This window comes from Lepisma saccharinum, chromosome 19, assembly GCF_977018435.1.
Source record: "Lepisma saccharinum chromosome 19, izLepSacc3.1, whole genome shotgun sequence".
Classification (NCBI taxonomy): Eukaryota; Metazoa; Arthropoda; class Insecta; order Zygentoma; family Lepismatidae; genus Lepisma; species Lepisma saccharinum.
In genome coordinates this window covers 48,399,053-48,418,210 of record NC_139247.1, presented here as the reverse complement: position 1 = coordinate 48,418,210, position 19,158 = coordinate 48,399,053, and the positions used below count along the sequence as shown (strand labels likewise).

Sequence of the window (19,158 nt, the reverse complement as noted above, 5' to 3'; positions counted from 1 at the left end):
TGAAAGTTAGAACTGAACTTGTTGCGTCTTGACCCCCAGAACCTTTATATATGGCGGAAAAGGAACGTAAACTTCAAACAGAAACCGTACTGTGAACGTTAACACAACAATTTTCACTCGAGTTCATGCCTCGGTAGTGCGGTCCTGTCTCTCCCGATACACACCGCTGCTCCTCGGAACGTTACCCTGGGTGGCTTACGTGTGTTATGTCAACGCTTTCTTTGACTTCTTCACAACCTTGAGGACTCTTGATTTTCATCCCAGCTAATTGTATATGACATGAGAGAAAAACCGTTCTTAGAGGCGTGTGCCAGAGCATATGCTCAAAAGCGTCAACTTGGTTTTAATTGTGGAAGTCAAGGGTCTTTGACGTATGGTAGCGATTGGAAAGAGATGACCTAGTCGCAAACGAGTCATTATGTAGCTGGGTGCAGCACTACAGTATAGCGGGTCATACATCCAAAGTTCTTCAGAGATGCATAAAAATTAGTTTTTATTCCTTGCTCTCAAGTACAAGTGTCCTGCATAAACACAGTACAAACATCATTATAATTATTAAGCAATTCAATTATATACTCCGTGGCGCAGTGGTTAGCACAGCGCTCTACGACGCCATGGGTCACGGATTCGAATCCCGTTTTAGGCACGGGTGTTCTTTGTGAGCGTCCCTTCATCAATTTCATTATTCACGCTGATCTTCGAGAATAGCCAGAAATGGCAGAAAAGCGAAGTAAAACAAATCATTTCAATCAATCAATCAAGAATTATGGGATGCTACAAAATTAGTGATTCTTTTCATTTCCGATGTGCCATTAGTGTGGTGTGCATTATATTTAATTACAAAATTGTTTGTGTTTAATATCAGACCATTATTTTACGTATCAAAGTGACAACTTTTAATCTTCCAATAGCAGTCCCAATCATAATTCTCTTTGCTTGCTTTTCATTAAATGTTTACGCTGTAGTGAATTTACATTGTTTAATATAAAATAATATTTTCACTGTATGATTTGTTTCTTTACTCACTTGAACCTCTGTCCTAAACATCTATAACACGATTGCTATTTTTGTACACAAACTGGTTTTATGTGTATCAATTCTGCCTCCTTCAAGTTTCCAGAGAAACTACCTCTGATGTATTGCTTTCGATCAAGTTCTTTGTTAAGTTCACTATCTATTAAATATTTATATGCTTTTTCAATAAACTGCTTCTCCTTTTCTTCGATTCTTATACGCTAAGTATAGCAATGCAGACGATAATATGGCAAAACATAATCATAGTGTGATACTATTTCTATTAGAGCATGTCTTCAAACTGAGTAGAATGGAGCCGAGAAGTGTGGTATAAGATATATTTTAAAATGTACCCAAGTGATATAAGCGATAAAGAATGGGAGATAATAGAGCTGTGCATATTATTTTTTTATTGAAATATTTGAACACAATAGGACTTTGTTTAGAATATGATATTAATGTAAAACTCATCCATGAAGTCAGGAAAATCACATTACTTGCTTGATTAGAAACACTAGCGCCCTATAACCTTGTAACAAACTGGAAACAAACAATGATTTTCATCTGTTGCGGGGTCCCCTGAAGAGCGGGGCCCCAGGCGAGTGCCCGAGTTGCCCCTCCGTAGGGCCGGATCTGGTTATGGTAACCAGAAACTCAATATGCTGACCAAGGTAAAATTTATTTTTTTGAATTTGGTACAGAGTCTGAAGAACACCTTGCTAGAAGGTTGAAACGTAGCTAAAGTTTAGTTTATGTTTTAAGATAAAATAAATTCTGCCTTGGTCAGCATATCGAGTTTTTGGTTACCATGGAAACAAGGCTTAATGGTGTTGAAACTGGTTATGGTATCATGGGTGCCTGTGCAAAGCGGCTGATACTCTAGATCTTGGGATATCGCATTGTCACGGTTAACACAAATGCTGTCTAGTCTTAAGCGTGAACAGTCAAGTTTCGTAATTCCGCTACTTCAAGTTCCATCTTGTGCCTAGTGTTTGAGTTGCTTTTCTTTATTTTTCCATTATTTTGCACCGATTTCTGCCTCTTGAGTTAATTCCGAAGATGAATGATGATGGGCTTAACGAAACTAAGCATCAATGCTTTTCCCAAGGTTCGAACTTAGACCTTTGGCTTCATTGAGCGATATGCTGACCACTCCGCCATCGTTGCCTGCGAGTTCTCGTCATTAACACAGTTGAACGTTTAGAACAAATCCATTCTCCAAGATTATAATTTTTCTAACAACAAATTATAGAAATTATGATTTTTTTTAATTGCCGACTCTAGATGTGTTTGCTCAATCTCTTAATCTGTTCATACAATAGACATAAAATTGAAATCGCGTGAACTATGCATGCACACACACACACAAATATACTTTAGATTTAACATAGCAAAACTTCTGAAAGTGCCCTTGGAGCGGTTGATGCACAGAATAGATATTTCTGGTATGTTCACACGCATGTTCATTGCATGACAAAGGTTATACGAACTTCATCTCGTACACGGCACATTATATAGATTACTATGTTTGTTTTCATTTATATATATGCCAGATCCAGGTATATACCTGGATCTGGTAACTCGTTCTTTTACCGATTGGAATGTTATTCCACCCTCTTTCTTTTTACGTTATTATCTGATCTATCTATTAGGTTTAATCCTATGATTAATGAATATATCATGGATATCTATATGAATGGCTTATTGCAGAAAGGGACCTGGGTCACATTTTTGAGGTATCGGAGTCACAACTTTTTCATCTCCTCTGTCTCTAGCAGCATACTGCAGGAGGGCGCATTGAGGGTTGCAAAATTAACTATTCATTATGCTAAAAATTTGAGCCAACAACAGCACATTTCTTTCTTACACTCTCAATATTATACGATTTTTCTTGTTTCTCTCAGAATTGTGCAAAAGTGACTCAGGTCCCTTTCTGCAATAAGCCATTCATATATATTTATAGAATCTGCACGATTATTGAGAAATGTTTGTATGTTTAAAACTAAGGTACTTTCATGATTATCTTGAGTAAAAATCATGAAATAGTAGACTACTAACGCATAAAATAAAATAATGAAAGTTTGTTAACAAATATTTTATTTATGCAATAAATTACACGTGAGAACAATTTTTGAATCTTACAAAAATAGTTATAAATAAGCGACTAGTATCATTTATCTTGAGCTATTGACAAAAAAAAAGTACATTTATCAGTTCACATTGTCAACATTATACCATCGCTCACATTGTATTTACAATTAATATAAAACAGTAGTTCAAACCTATGGGTTGTTCAATAAATTAAAATAAATATGTTAATAAATACATAAATTCAATGTTTTTCATTTTAGAATCAGGAACAAAAGTTTGTTGCAGTAGGAAAATAATAATTTTGTAACGTTAAAATAATCCTTTGCATATTGTTCTGCTTGTTTGCTTGATATAGGAACGCGTGTGTATGAACCACAGGCACACAGTCAAATTCAATTGAAATATGCCAAGCTTGTGATTGTCTTTTATTTAGTGACGTATTTAAGTAGGATATGATACTTTGCCCGAACTTGTAGTATCATTTTTCACAGCAATGTTAAAATATCTAGGAAATCATAGAATTGAAGCTTCATAGCCAAATATTAAATTCACCATTATTCCTGGTGTTAATAATTGCTTTTAAAAATAGCAGTTCAATAAGAAATTGAAATTTTTTTTTGTTTCAAAATCGAAACTTGCCGTTAGATTAGAATTTATTGTCTATATTTTCTTTGCGAAATATAATTGTCGGTTTGCTTTTCCAAAATATATATAGTCCACTGAGAATGCAATATCAATTTTTAAAATATATGCTGCAATACCAGTTTTACTATTTGCCTACTTCTGTTATATTGACTATGTGCCTAATGCTATTGTAGTAATACACGCAAGCTTAATAGCAGAATAGAAGAAACATGTATAACACACCAAGTGCAAATTCATCACAAATATTATACTGTTGAATGAAGAGAAGAAAACAAAACAGCTTCCACTCGGCTGTGTTTTGGATTATTCGTTATTCTTGCCTCCTAAACGAAAACGCATGTTTGAAGGTTGTAGCAGCAGTAGGTAGGTAGTATCGTTTAATATGTAACCTGAAAACAAAAAGTAACAAACATATTATTCAGAATATAAGCTGAAGATACATCTTGATTCGAAATACCGGTATATTCGGAAAATTTCGTGAAAATTTCGTGAAAATATCAAGCTTATCATTGAAAAAAAAACAACTTATATTTTATGCCAGATGTAAATAATTAACCATAATTTCAACATCTCTTTACAACTTTGAGTATGTAATGGTGTATTTGCAAGACCTGAAAAAGTGTAATAATTTAAGAATAGCGCAAATTATAATATATTCTGTTAAGAAATGTTGTTAATCGTGAAATGTACTGAATATTAGAACAAACTTGAATTATTTTAATCTGATATTAAGTCTGTTGATGGTACAACAAGAAAACGAAACTTGATTGATTGTACAGATTGACTTAAAAGTCAATTTTGTGAAAAAAGTATTTCAAGATTGAAATCAAATTAAAGAACAGATTGAAATCAAATTAAAGAACACTCAAATATATTAAAGAAAATATTAGATTTGAAATTTATGTGATGATGAAGTTGCAGTATTCAGCTCAAAAAGTAAGGTTGAATGATTGATATATTTCCTTGGATTATTGATTAAATTGTTATTTTCTCAAATTTATAGAAATTGTAATAGCTTACCCATAGCAATAACTTTCTTCATTGATGAAATTCTGATAATTATTCCAGTAGATCATTATTACTGCGAATGGATAATAAATTTAGCAATGTCAATTTCTTAATCTAGTTTGTGAAACACATTTGAAGTTAATGCATAAATTGCATTTAAATTTTCTTAAGAGATGTTAGCAAAGTCGTCTCATTCTAAATCGTACTTACCACATTCACAAACTGTTTACATTCGGTAGTACATGTATTGACCTCCTGCTATTGTAAATATTCACATGCTTCCCTTCAACTTCATCTAACCTTCTCTGGCCTTTAGTAGCATTTAATTGCTCCTCGTTAATTTCTTCTGTGTCAACCAAACTTCTTTCCCTTAAAGTTTTCTCTTCATTCTTGGGGTTTTCTTCATTTTCGTTCTACAGATATTAAGAAGAAAACATCTTCTGAAATCTTGGATGTAACGTCGATTTTTCTTGTTCCTAACTAATATTTCTTTTCCTAATTACCAGACAATATTAATGGCTTTTTTGATTGTCAGAAGATCAGAAACAGAATGAAATTGTGATAAAAGAATATAGACATACTTTCAAGTTTAGTTTTATATTATAATCTAATATAACTTACGCTATCATAATTCAATTAAAAGTCCAGAAATGGTTTTCGATCTATAAAATCTGAATATTTTCTAACCCACAGCATTTGTGCTACAGATTTAAATAACACAATATTATTTAGTACAATGGAACTACACAGTATAGAAATAATTATGGTTGACACACATTACATAGAGAAATATGCTGCAGAATTTCGTCCATTGATAATGCAAATGATCTATCTCCAAAGTGTAAACAAATCGAGATATTTTGGCTGTGGCCTATTTAAGATGCAATTGTTTCATCTCTGCTATCGTCTGATGTCCACAAACAGCGAATATTGATATATTGAGAGTCTTTTTGGTCCATGTTCAGAATTTGGAAGCAGCCACGAGAATGGCAAACTCCAAGAGCCAATGAAACCTTACGACAATTTCCTCAACCAACTACAAGTGCCATCCGAGTATGATGCTTTGCTACCAAATGACAAATTTATATTATATTATATATATTTAATTATACAATTCATCTCCATCTCGTTTCCAGAATGCCGTGTTCTATCTGGTTGATAGAACACTGGCACTCTGAAATCAAAGCTAGTGCTGCGTGCAATTCTTCTATCTGAAATTTCAATTCTTAATTACAGCATAAATACTTAACCAAAGAACTACTACTGTTTAGAGAGGCTTCAATATATATCAGCCTTTGCAATGATACAAACTTTCTACGCAATGGTGACAGGGATCCGAGAATATATCATGCCAAACTTTAAAGGTCTCTCCTGAAAAAAATGGACATATAACATTCACATTCTCAGTGGACAATTTGTTAAACTCAATATAATCCAAGTATTGTCTTCATGTAACAAAATTATATACCGGTATATTAACTTATTTTACTTTCTCTCCTTTATGGCATTAATCTATAATGTTTGTAAATATACTCAAGTATTATTTTCTACCTCCGTAATATATATTAGCCTCTGTGATAGAGTTATTCTAAGTTGTATCTAAGCTGCCAAGGGATGGAAAATTGACGTTATTAGCCCAAGAAATGGAAAATAGCTTTGTACATATACGAATAAGCTGCCAAGAGATGTAAAATAACTTTATACATATATAAGCTGCCAAGAGATAGAAAATAACTTTATATATATAAGCTGCCAAGAGATGAAAAATTTTCGTTATTAATCTAAGAGAAGGAAAATAACTTTATAAGCTGCCAAGAGGTGTAAAATAACTTTATATATAAACTGCCAAGAGATAGAAAATCGTTATTAGCCCAAGAGATGGAAAATAACTTTTATATATAAGCTGCCAAGAGATGGAAAATAACTTTATATATATAAGCTGCCAAGAGATGGAAAATTGTCGTTATTAGCCCAAGAGATGGAAAATAACTGTCTGTGTGTGTAAAGTTATTTTCCATCTCTTGGGCTAATAACGACAATGAAGACAAATGATATGTTGATACAATAGATGGTGGAACAAACACAATGACATAGTCATGACTTACCCTGGACTCGAACCTATGGTTCCTGGCTTCGTGATGAGAACAACTCTATTACAGAGGCTAATATACAGGGTGATTCAGAATTCCTATTACACACTAGGGGTTGTATAGCGGACTTAGTAGATCAAGTTTTGAGAAGGAACCCATGTCCGGAAACGTGCCGTTTTGATACTACACAGATGATAAGATCATATAATTTGACATCTCCCACTTCACGGTAGGCAAACCACATTGACGGAGGGCGACGTCTTCAGTCACCTGATGTCATGTGTGCTGCTTCCAACGTCCTCTGTTTACAAACCGGTGTGCCTCGACCTCCACGTCAGTTGCTATTCGGTCGTTGCGGAAAACAGTACAGTATGGTTGAATACGCGTTTGCCGAGAACACCGACATGTTGTTACGTCGAAGCTGGACGTAATTGTAGAGGAGCGAAACGTCTGTATGCAGAGCGTTTTCCGCATCGTGTCACTCCATCACATACAATTTTTACCCGATTAGAGCAACGGCTGCGAGAAACAGGTAACTTCAAAGTAAGTTAACAGGCCCGACTGTGGTGCTCCAAGGACATGCCGCACTCTCGATGTTGAAGAGGAAGTACTTCATCGAACTGACTGGTAAAGCGGGAGATGTGAAATTATGTGATCTTGTCATCTGTGTAGTACCTAAACGGTACGTTTCCAGACATGGATTCCTTCTCAAAACATGATCTACTAAGTCGCCTCTACAACTCCTAGAAGTGTAATAGGAATTCTGAATATATTACGGAGGTACAAAATAATACTTGAGTATATATATATATATATATATTGAAAATTAATAATAACCATAACCGTTAATCGGTCCTCCTCGATTGCGTAGTGGACTTTAAACAAAAACCCCAAAACTCAAATTACTATAATTCAATTTTCCAATAAAGCAGTTATGACTCGATTATTTTTCTAAAGACCGAACATTTCAATGTTTATCTTAATACTGAAGCAATCATAACGCAGCTCATATTATTAAAACATAATTAAAGAATTAAAATGGTAATTACCTGTTCCTTTCCATCAAAGCTTCGCTTATGGTAAACAACGTTTGTTCTCCTGTAATAGGGACCAGCTGCCGACGGGGCGGCCCCATATAAGTCACCAGGGTAAGGGTATGCTGGCATTGTATATTCGGACCCTTTGCCAAACAGCTTGTTGATTCCCATCAAAGCAGAAACCAAAATAGACAGCTTGCTGGCTATGAGCGACATCGTTCCAATGAGGGTGAGCTTTCCAAGAATCATGGGGATGATGCTTCCACCCTTGAGGACAACACCAATCAAAAGAGGGAGGGCGAGTCTTCTGAGAATTCTTCGTCCTGAGAAAGATAGAGAAGTTTTAGCTAAAGAAAGTCATTAAGGTTTTCTGGCAACGAACGATGAGTAGATTCTCTCAGTCCATCGACAAGGTGAGTTCTGGAAAGATTTCCAAGGTTTCCAGAGCTAACGTCACTCTCATATTCAGGGCAGAAGTGAGTTCTGGAAAGGTTTTCAAGCTGTCGAGAGCTAACGTCACTTTCATCTTCATGGTAGAAGTAACTTGTACTCTGAAGATGAGAGTGACGTTAGCTTTCGACAGCTTGAAAATCTTTTCAGAACTCACTTCTACCCTGAAGATGAGAGTGACGTTAGCTCTAGAAATCTTGGGAATCCTTTCAGAAGTCACCTTGTCGATGGACCGAAATAATCCATTCAAGGTTTAGCTACGTTTTGCTGCTCGTTTCTTAATGCCTATTTGTAACTGGAAGGTGGGGAAAACGAGGGATGGATATTATGGATGTACAACATAGGTTTTCTGACAATATCGATTTGTTTGGAAGCAATATAAATACTCTGTTAAGAATTTCGGAAATACTTTTAAAAGTTGCAGAAGAGTAAGTTTGGAAGTAAGTATAAGTAAGACAATGTAAACTTGCAGAGTTATGTAGATATTTTGCTGAAAAAAGGAAGCACCATTATGCAATAAGAAAAATTGTCACAAGAATAAGAATGACGAAAGTAAAATTTCGACCACTCCCTATTGTGACGTGGAAGCATAAGCACTAAGCAGAAATGCGAAACAAAATCAGATGATTTTGAAGTGCAACTTAAGCGAAGAATATTGAAAATAGAAAAATTGTCACAAGAATAAGAATGACGAAAGTAAAATTTCGACCACTCCCTATTGTGACGTGGAAGCATAAGCACTAAGCAGAAATGCGATACAAAATCAGATGATTTTGAAGTGCAACTTAAGCGAAGAATATTGACAATATTTTGTGAATTATAGAATACAGTACAGATAAATGTCATGTGAAGTGTTGTACTTTTCAAATTATTTTATGAGTAGTGAAGGATGTACAATGTATTCGAGAAAAAAAATATATTTTATGATTCGAAAACCAGAATTTCGACACCACTCTGGAGGCTTCGAAAGGAGATGACTCTCAAAGAAGATTTAGTAAATATTTATCAACTGACTATGGTATTTTAGCACATGGCTGATTGATTGATTTGTTGTTTTAAGTCCACTTTATGCACAGGAAGGCTAATCGGGACTGGATCTACGGTTTAAAGTGGGATCCGAACCCCTGTGCCAGGTGTCTCTACCGGGTATCGAACCCGAAACCCCTTGATTACAAGTCATTTTAGCACATGGAAAACACGTATAAGAGATATTAAAGAATATCACTTTTCCATTAAAATAACATTTTATTCCCATCTAGTATCGATATCTAAAGATTACAGTACGTTAGACAGTAAATCGCGTCTCATGTTTATGTTTGTAAAGCATGACCTCATAAAGTCTTTAGTTAATGTGTCAATTAAAAATTACGTAAAAGTCACCCTACGAGATAAATTCACAAACTATATACATGATCAAAGAATATTAGATTTCACATATCAAATAACCTGGAGTTCCGGGTTTGATACCAGGTGGAGGAACATTGCACATTGGTTCGGCTTTCACTTTAAACTGTATGTCCAGTCCCGAGTAGCCTATATGTGCATAAAGTGGACTTAAAACCCAACTCAAATAAACAAACCAAATAACATGGAATAGAGTATGTATATGAAGAGAAAAAAATTTGCAAGATTGTTAGAACCAAATATAATGGTAAGAAAACCTTCAGGTGGGTGTGAGTGGAAGTGTAAGGATAATATAATGGCGAAACTCACTGAAACCGATAAGGATAATAGGAGGTTGTCAAGGAAATGGTTTTGTGTTTACATGACAATGAAAAATTGTCTAATGTTATGCAAGTATGTGTTCATTTTTCAATTGTAATCTTCTACGTTTTGCAGTAAACTGTGATAAATGAATAACTGTAGTGATGTGCTGATTGCTATGATAGAATATGAAGATAAGAAAGAAGACAAAACATCTTAGTGCATTGCAAGACTTGAATCCGAAAAGGAAAGCTATACAGTGCAATGAAAAGTTACTTATTTCTAAGATCTTGGATAGAATACAAGAAGTGATATAAAGCGATAGTGAGAAAGATTTTCAGAAGGGATTCGCGAATAAAGTGCCTCAAATATACTGAATCTGGGCACACATGCCTATGACCAGATTTTGTTCCGTGATCAAACACTTACTGGCAGGAAGTACAAGATAATCCTTTTTTGGCGGATACATTCGACATCAGTTCAGATCCAATTAATTTATTTTCTACAGAGAAGTATTAAGTGCATATTCTGTTTAGCTATATCAGTATGATGAAATATTTGCTCAATTTTTTCATATATTTTTTATATCGTGAGGCACCACTGCATAAAACGTCTTCAATAGAGTAAACAATTTCATGGTGCTCTTTTCAGAACAAAGGAAAACTTCGGCAGATAGAATACTTTCTTTGGATTCAGAACTTACATGTGATGGGTATTATTTACTTCTGAATATGCTTACTGTTTCAGCAGGGTGAAAACAAAGAAGCTGGTATAGTATGTACCTCCGTAAACAACTTGCATTGATATAATATATAAGCTAAGTAGTCAAATGCCTGACTTGTTTCTTCTCTCCGATCGGTATCATAATTTCCAGTTTTTACTCACTGATAATGGTTTTGTTAATGTTGGATGTGGAGTTTACCTTGGATCGAACCTGGTATATAGTGTATTGAAGAGTTTTGTTTCTTATCTAGGAATGCCTATATCAAGAGCACTGAGTTCAACGAAATGTGATAGACTAGTACATTCCACTATTGACCACTAGAAACTGCAAAACCACATAACATTACGAACAGTAGATTTTGAACTCACCAACCATTTCCAGCACTTGGCATGATCTGAAGTTTATGGTTTCAGTAAAAAAAAGGCATTTGACTAAGAAGCATTCATCTATGTATCCAGCTACGTTAATAGAAAACAATATTGTATGTAAGTATTTTTGAAAGGATCTAGTGAGGAGTGCATTTTGTAACGGCTGCATTCCAGATTCTGCCAATGTCGTCTTCAATGACGCCAGGATTACTTTCTAGAGTGACGATCAGTCGAAAGTTAATTCTGAAGAGAACGTATGGTGTCTACATGCTTAGGCTCAGAACCATACTTACATAAGCTGATGCTGAAATACCTTCAGTAGGATCAAGTCAGGATTTCCCAATCTGATCCAAACTAGTTCCTTTGATACATAGTACTCGGATCACTCTTCAAAAACTGAACAGGCGCATCACTTTTTGAAGAGCAGAGGAGTACAAACGGAAAACGGAAATGGAAAGAAGAGATAGCAATAGCTTACGCCTGCCTTGAAATTCTCCTCCATTGTTGAAAGAGAACCACTGTGACACTGGAATTTGCAAAGGGTTCTTGCTCAAGAAGTCGAAGAAGGAGTTGAAGAGCATGTTGTTGATTTGGCCCTCCTGCTGGGATCTCACGGACCCCATCGACCTCCCGGTGGAGCTGTCGTTCGCGTAAGGGTCCTCTAGGTCCATGAGGTCGTTGACTAGATAGAAGGTCTTCAGTTGCGCGCATGAGGACATTTGGTGCCTCATGCAACGTCCGTACATCTTGGTGGCAACTTTTGACACGTCGACTGTCTCATCTTCGTCGATTCCTTGCGCTGCGCTCAACGACAGACAAAACGCAGCGGCGAACCAAACAATAGCCCTCTTCATTGTTGATTCTGGAAGACAAAATAAGGTGCAGCCTTAATTAGCTTAAGAAACCTCTAATTTCACTTTCTTCACTTATATATGGAATTCCCTAAGATATGTCCAATTTAGTTACTCAACAATGCAATAATTTTATCGATGAATGAATGCCTTTGAATCATAATATACATTAAATTATTCAAAATGATTCAGCCATTTTATAGTATGCCAAATCATTATTAATATCTTCTGGTAAAACTGTATTCATAATTGTATGACAAATTTTAGTTTATTGGACAGCAAGTATTTCTCTATTTGGCTACTGAACCGTTCATAGAACTCAAAAAACATTATTATTACTGGGTTGCCTTGTGAATTTTTAATTGATTACTTGTATTATCGGTCTATGTATGTTTGTATGTATGCTAATTGTGTTGGTTCTGTTTGTGTTTTTTTGTGTGTAAACCAATATATGTTTATGTATATCTGCCTTCTGTAAATGGAGGTTTTTACCTCTGTTTAGGGCAGTAATGAAATAAATAATTGTATCGTATCTGAAGTTGCAACGATATGAACGCGGAGCAGTAATCTAATGTAAATTAATGAAAAGTGTTAGGTTTTAAATACTGATTAATTGTTGTAACATAAGATAGATCTCTATGCGGAATTGAGGTTGTACTCATAACGTGGGTTGCAACCAATACAAAGTGTGTCTTTTTGAATGCTACATTATTTGCAAAAAAAAAAAAAACTGTTTTTGATATAAATAAGTGGGTATTTTTTTTAAAAAAAACCCTCTTCATTCTTTGTGTAAATGATAATGCTTATCACTTGTTACTGCAATTGTTGCTGTTAACCTAAGGAAGTAAAGTAATACAAAACATACAAATACTTTTTCCTTAAATATATTATTAATAGTCGCTGTCTTTACATAATAATGCAAGAATAAGCAACAATTTTAGTGTTCTCTCATCACTCATTACTTTACTTAATTCCAAGCTTCTTTTGCTCAACCCGTAAAACCTATTTTATCTTAAACTTCGTGCATAGGCTTATGCCTCCCGAAAGCGAAGTGGTAACCTCGTCGCCTTGTAATCAATGGATCCCACGTTCGATACCCAGTGGAGGCACACAGTGGTCCGTATCCCATTTTAAACTGTAGGTTCAGTCCCGATTAGCATTTCTGTTTATAGAGTGGTCTTAAAGTCAACAACAACAGCATAAGTTGTACATGAAATATGTAGTATTTGTATTGCATTTCACGACTTCCGATGAGCAATAATCAGTCAAAGTCACATTGTAAAACCAATATGTTCCTGTGTGCTTCTTTAATGTATTGATGTGGATATTGTTTGTTTTATTCTTACTAGGCAAGAATACAGCTCGGTTACGTACAACACAAAAAAGGACTCAGATCACTGACGTACGCAGAGGGGGAGGAGGGGTCTGAAGGTGCTACAGCTCCCTACGAAATTTTGAGAAAATCAACATTTTCAAACAAAAGCAGTGAAGAACATGGGAAAAACCAGAGTGGTAAATACAAACTCCATTTAAAATGACTCCCTATTACCAATTTTGAGAGTAGAAAGTTCTAAATATACGAAATACAGGGTGATTTTTTATACATGGAACCATTGGAATTAGCCATAATTTACGAACCACCTTTCAAACTTCAGTGGAATGTTCTACAGACTTTGGAGTTTAAACCACAATATGTTCAATGTGTGGCCATTGCCTATCACGAACATGGTGCAACCTGACAACCACCACTTCTGCTAATGTTTGCTCAGAAATATTGAATATTTCTGCTTCTACGGCATTTTTCAGTTCTTGAATTGTTGTAGGGTTAGTCTGAAATACTCTGTCTTTAAGGTAACCCCAAAGAAAATAGTCACAGGTCTCATATCCGGTGACATTGGTGGCCATTCAAACCCCTTCCCGTGCACTTGGGCATAACGTTCTCTTTTGTGGAATGATAGGTGTGGACGCCGCTACAATGCAACGATGCTTTCGAATATGGTTCTCACCACTTTCCCCAACACTCTTCTTCCTGAAGACATCAATATTAAACCTATATACTGCATTTTCTAATTTCTGTACACAAAACAAATGGTGCCATGTATAAAAAATCACCCTGTATATTATTGTGTACGCCGAACCCCCTCGAAAGCAACTATGTGCTATCCATCTTTACAATGCCAGCCCCTCCCGAAAAAAAGTCAGTGTCTCAGATGATCGAATGTGCTAACTTTGTCGTCTTGCAATTTTAAACTTTTTTTTTTCGATGAAGTAGGCTGTAACAATCAAACCGTGTAATTGTTGCGCACTAATGATCAATCCGCGCATAACTTGTCACCTGCTTGCAATCCCCGACACATAAAACAAAAGAATCACATTTTTATAGCACCTTCATTAAGACACTTAATGTGTGTGAATCACACACGCAATTACAAAGCTCAGTGAGCCTCTTGGAATGCGAATAAAGAAGACACGTGCCGCCTGTCGTTGTGATATGTGTTGATATGAACACTTTCTACACACGGTGGAAGCATAAAGTGCTCTCAGACACGTTCGTGGAAGTCTCCGCTGAAGGAACAAGTGGAGAAACATGACACGGTTGGGTTGAAGTCCCTTCGAGTGAGAAATGCTCACCCAACCTTGATTAAGGCGCTTAATTGGACCAAGTGCTCGAGGGCTGAACCAGAAAGGAAGCGATTCAGAAACGTCGATGTCCCTTTTATCAAGCTAGGTGTAACCTTGGGTGTCCTTTTCCTTGTCGGAACATCTTCCACAGATCCGGTTCTGAGTCCTGATAAGCATGATGACGTACACTGTAAAAAAATTACTGAAGAAACGACGGTCTCAAGCTTGACGTCCACCGAGACGGGGAGAAACGTCGGAACAGGAAGCAACAGAACATCTGTTGTCTGCTTCTATTGAAATCAAATGGTGTAACACCAACTACAGGGAAACGCGCGGAATTTCCATGCCAGAAGTATGCAGGTAATCTTAAGGGTTATCGCGCACTGAGACGCCGGAAACAAGTGGTTACCACATCGCGCTACGACGCCAGGGGTCCCGGTTTCGAATCCTGGCCAGGGCATGGATGTTTGTGAGTGTCCATTCATCAATTTCATCATATCATTACTCATTCCCACCTTTGCAAATTAGTACGGGTGTGCGGGACAGAAATTTTTGGGTCGGGACGGGAATTTTTTTAAATTCCGACATTCGGGACGGGAAATGTTCGAAATTTCCCGAAGTTCTGGAAATCTCGACTTCTACATGTAATTTTAAGTGATTGTTTTTGCATTTCTGGTACAAAACTAACAATTTCCTCTAAGTTCCAGACATTTACAATGCAGAAAACGTAGAGAAATAACGACTTTTTAAAATGACCATTCGGTATTTCCCGACTGCTCAGGATCCAGAAAAGTCGGAAATTCAATTCCCGAAGTCGGGATCGGGACAGGTAATTTTTTTTCCGATCCCAATCTCGACTTTTCGGGATCCCGCACACTACTACAAATTAGCCAAAAGTGGAACAAAAAGCGAAGTAAAATAAAGCAAATCAATCAATCAATCAAATCTGTTGCGTTCTGTTCCCGCGTCTCAGTGGGCGTCAAGTTCTAAGAGAACCTGCAGACTTCTGACACGGAAATTCCGGCTACGTTTCCGCGCGTTTCCCTGTAGTGGGTGTTACACAACTTGATTTCAATAGAAGCAGACAACAGAAGTTCTGTTGCTTTCTGTTGCCGCGTTTCCCCACGTCTCAGTGGGCGTCAAGCTTAAGACCGTAAATTTCTGCTGCTATCCAACTACCGTAAAATAAATGGCAATGGCCGTTTTTGTAGTATTCATTACCATTACATAGAATACCTAATGAATGTGATGTCAATAATCTAGTTTTCAAGAATTATAAACTCTGCCATTTATAATCATTACCTATCTTTATCCATGATAAAATATTCTGATTTATATAGAAATCGGTTGCGTCCCGTTTTTTGGTAAATTAACAGGCAAACTGTTAAATTTTTACGGTAAATTCTAAATTTTACGGTAACTTCTAACAGTGTATACTTGTTACCAGTGTTCAGAAAATTACTTTTTAATAGTAACTGTGTTACAGTTTCTTTGTCCAAATACTTTGTCAGAGATACTAATTTTTAAAAGTAACTCACAGTTGGGCCTCCCTGATGGCATAATGGTAACGTCGTCGCCTTGTAATATAGAGGAACAGGGTTCGATACCTTTGGAGGCACATGGCAGAATGCTTCGGATCCAACTTTAAACTTAGCGTCGCCGCCTTGTAATCAAGGGGTCCCGGGTTCGATACTCGGTGGAGGATCATAGTGGTTCGGGTCCAACTTTAAACTGTAGGTCCAGTCCCGATTAGCCTCACTGTACATAAAGTGGACTTAAAACACCAATTCAATCAATCAATCAACCAACTTTAAACTGTAGGTCTCGATTAGCCTATCTGTGCATTACAAATCAAACAGTAACATACAGTTAATGGTACTCTAAAAGTAACTCTAAAAGTTACTTTTCAGTTTTATTCTCGTGAGGGAGCCGACCTCAGTGACGGAGTGGTTAGCGCAGTGTGCAACGACCCCAGAGCTACCGGGTTCGACTCCTGGGTAGACATGGAAGTTTGGGTTTGTCCTGAATATGACATGAGAAAAATCTATATGTAGAGACATCAATAATATCACAAATAATAGTTTTGAAAAAGGCGTACAAAATCCCCAAAACCGCGATAAATAGCAGCAAATTCGTTATTAAAATTCGTTCAAGAATATCAAAATGTTCACACATGTATTCGCCTTTATCCGAGTGTATATGTACGTACATGTACATAAATAAATCAATTTTTAAAAATGAACTCAGTCATATTATGCCTTGTTTTTTTATTGCATGTCCTATTGATTTACGTTTTGAATGCTGAGTACCGCCCTGTAGTGAAGCACATACAATTTTGTGTGAGAAAGATATAAATTAAATAAATACTTTTTTTTTTGCTTTCTAAGTAGTAACAATTAACATTAATACTTTAGTGGGTTATAAAGTTATTTGAAAATCAGTTTTGAATCAATTTGCAAGTCGTGAATAGAATTTTCACGGTTGGCGATAATAGCTTTATAACCCTTACCTGAGTAAGTTTAATGCATACAAAACACCTGTCAATTATACCTCTTTACTTTCAGGAAATTACTTGCACTAAATTGTGCAAATGACTTTCGCTAGATGTAAATGCATATGCATTGTTGGATGTACTAACAATCTCTTTGTGAACGAAGCTAATTAAATCCGTTTTTAATTTTCACGCCGAGTGGAAATTCCATCTTGATAAGTGCGTTGGATGGCCTCACTGTTTAGTTGCAACCTTGAGAATTAATATAATATGAGCGCACGTGCATTTCAACGATTGCAATCTAGAAAAGAAAACATATTAATTTTTACCCGTGAGTTAACCGTCACCAAACACTAACTAGAATGAAGCGATGAAAACTGAATAGCGTACTAAGCCAACTTTTGTACATGATTTTTTCCCTGCTAGTGGTAAATAATGTTGCGTTTAAAATATTACTTCATCTCTCTTGCAGAAACAGTTTTCTATGTTATAATACCATTTAGAACGCATGTAGAGACTGCCTTTAAGCAAAGCAAAAAGTGAAGTATCATGTGTTTCGGGTAAATAAGCTTCCGTACGGAATTTCATATATAACAGTAAAAAACTGAGTGGACAAGAAGTGTGTCGAGATGTAGAAATATGTTGTGACATTGTCGAGGTAGTTTTCTCGTTACATGCCATCAAGTATTATGTACAAACTTTTCACTGCTGGGGGCATACACTATTTCTAATAATCAGCTGTTCTACAACAAACTAACTAATGTTACATTTATTTTGCCTTCCCCATTTGCGCAAGAAATCACACACACACTCATTCATTCACTCACTCAATGCATTTAAAATTATAAATTATACTACGGTTTTGGCGAAAAATATAATTGACAAATTGTTTCTTTCTTTTTAATATCTAGGTAGTTTGAGAAAAGGCACATAAGTCATAAACTGTTATTTTCTGTTACTTTAATCTAAGCCACACGAAATCAATTAAAGCAAATATTATAAGTATAATGTTACATTGGACATATGTAAATATTCTAAACGGTGATGATCCAACATGTGTATTAAGTATGTAGTGTTTACTAATAAAAGAACAAACATAAATAAGTGTCTACTGTAAAACTGCGTTTTTAAACTTAAGTGTTTTTTTCCGAACGGACTAGATGTGTTCTAGTTTTGCATTCTCCTATTCACAATTTCTATATTACAGTTTTATTTCTACTGTGTACATTATTCTAAGAATATTATACACATATGAAGATAATTTACACCAGCGACCATAATTAATTACACAGTTGTTGTAATGATATCGACAAATTAATCAAGTGATTACAATAGTACTTTCTTACTATTTACTTCCTTTTGGTGCTGCAATTATATATGCTTCGTGCCCCAGTTATTGGTAGTTATTTCACTTAAGAATTCTAAAATGAGATTTTTTCTAAACATTCTGCACTGGGCTAATTGCTGGAAATGTTTTTTAAAGAATAGGAAGTAATATTAAATTCTTGTACTTAGATGATATAAGTTCCATTAGTTCGATAAATGTATCAGGCGAACAAAATATATTTTGTAAAATTTGTAAGATGCTGAACCGAAAAATAATGTGCAAGAAAGAATGATGCATGGTACTTTGCAGACAGTTATATTAACATATTAACGGCAATACGGAAATTATTGTAGATATTGCACGCCATAAAAACACTCACACTATTCTTGAGGATAGGTGGGGGGCTTTTTGTATCACTCCGCCTGTCCCTGTAGGCCGTCAATGCCGCAATCTCGTACAAAATCACTGAAAAACCTCCGAACACAAACTGATCCCGGTAAGTGCGTGTTCCACCATTTTATGAAAATCGTCTTTAATGCTTTGCTGGTTATGTTGGACGTAGCGACACCTATGGCCCATTGCTGGAACGTGGGTTCTCATTTCGCTTGTAAAACCGAGAATTTGCACGCAATGCTGTACAGGGGGGGAGAGGGGGAAGTGTAAAGCCATGCATGCGTTACGTTTCTATACCCTACTTCGTCCGAATTCCCAGATAAGCATTTAGGGAACAGGATAT

At 36.0% G+C, this 19,158-nt stretch overlaps 1 protein-coding gene across 3 annotated transcripts; it reads right to left on the bottom strand.

The window, feature by feature from the left end:
* Window positions 1–3,134: 3,134 nt before the first annotated feature.
* On the bottom strand, window positions 3,135–18,898 carry LOC146003142 (uncharacterized). 3 transcript variants are annotated; one of them, XR_014443790.1, is made up of 5 exons: window positions 18,802–18,898; window positions 11,610–11,993; window positions 7,898–8,208; window positions 4,771–4,831; window positions 3,135–4,139 (listed from the first exon to the last, which is right to left on the bottom strand). XR_014443790.1 is itself a non-coding variant. In XM_083141321.1 (5 exons), exons 2-4 carry the CDS (start codon window positions 11,983–11,985, stop codon window positions 4,974–4,976), a joined length of 885 nt encoding a protein of 294 aa, XP_082997447.1. In that variant the 5' UTR covers window positions 11,986–11,993; window positions 18,802–18,898; the 3' UTR covers window positions 3,135–4,139; window positions 4,969–4,973. The 3 variants fall into 3 exon arrangements, 2 of the variants coding, with proteins under 2 accessions (XP_082997447.1, XP_082997448.1); XM_083141321.1 differs by lacking the exon at window positions 4,771–4,831 and adding an exon at window positions 4,969–5,171; XM_083141322.1 differs by lacking the exon at window positions 4,771–4,831 and adding an exon at window positions 4,969–5,171 and having other exon boundaries at window positions 11,616–11,993.
* Window positions 18,899–19,158: the final 260 nt, after the last annotated feature.

Excerpts from the sequence above, each read along its gene's own strand:
- LOC146003142 (XM_083141321.1), bottom strand. The coding sequence starts at position 11,985 with ATGAAGAGGGCTATTGTTTGGTTCGCCGCTGCGTTTTGTCTGTCGTTG. Across the intron at positions 8,209-11,609 it reads AGGAGAATTTCAAGGCAGGC|GACGAAGAATTCTCAGAAGA; the intron begins GTAAGCTATTGC and ends TATCTTTCTCAG. Across the intron at positions 5,172-7,897 it reads GCTTTGATGGAAAGGAACAG|AACGAAAATGAAGAAAACCC; the intron begins GTAATTACCATT and ends TAATATCTGTAG.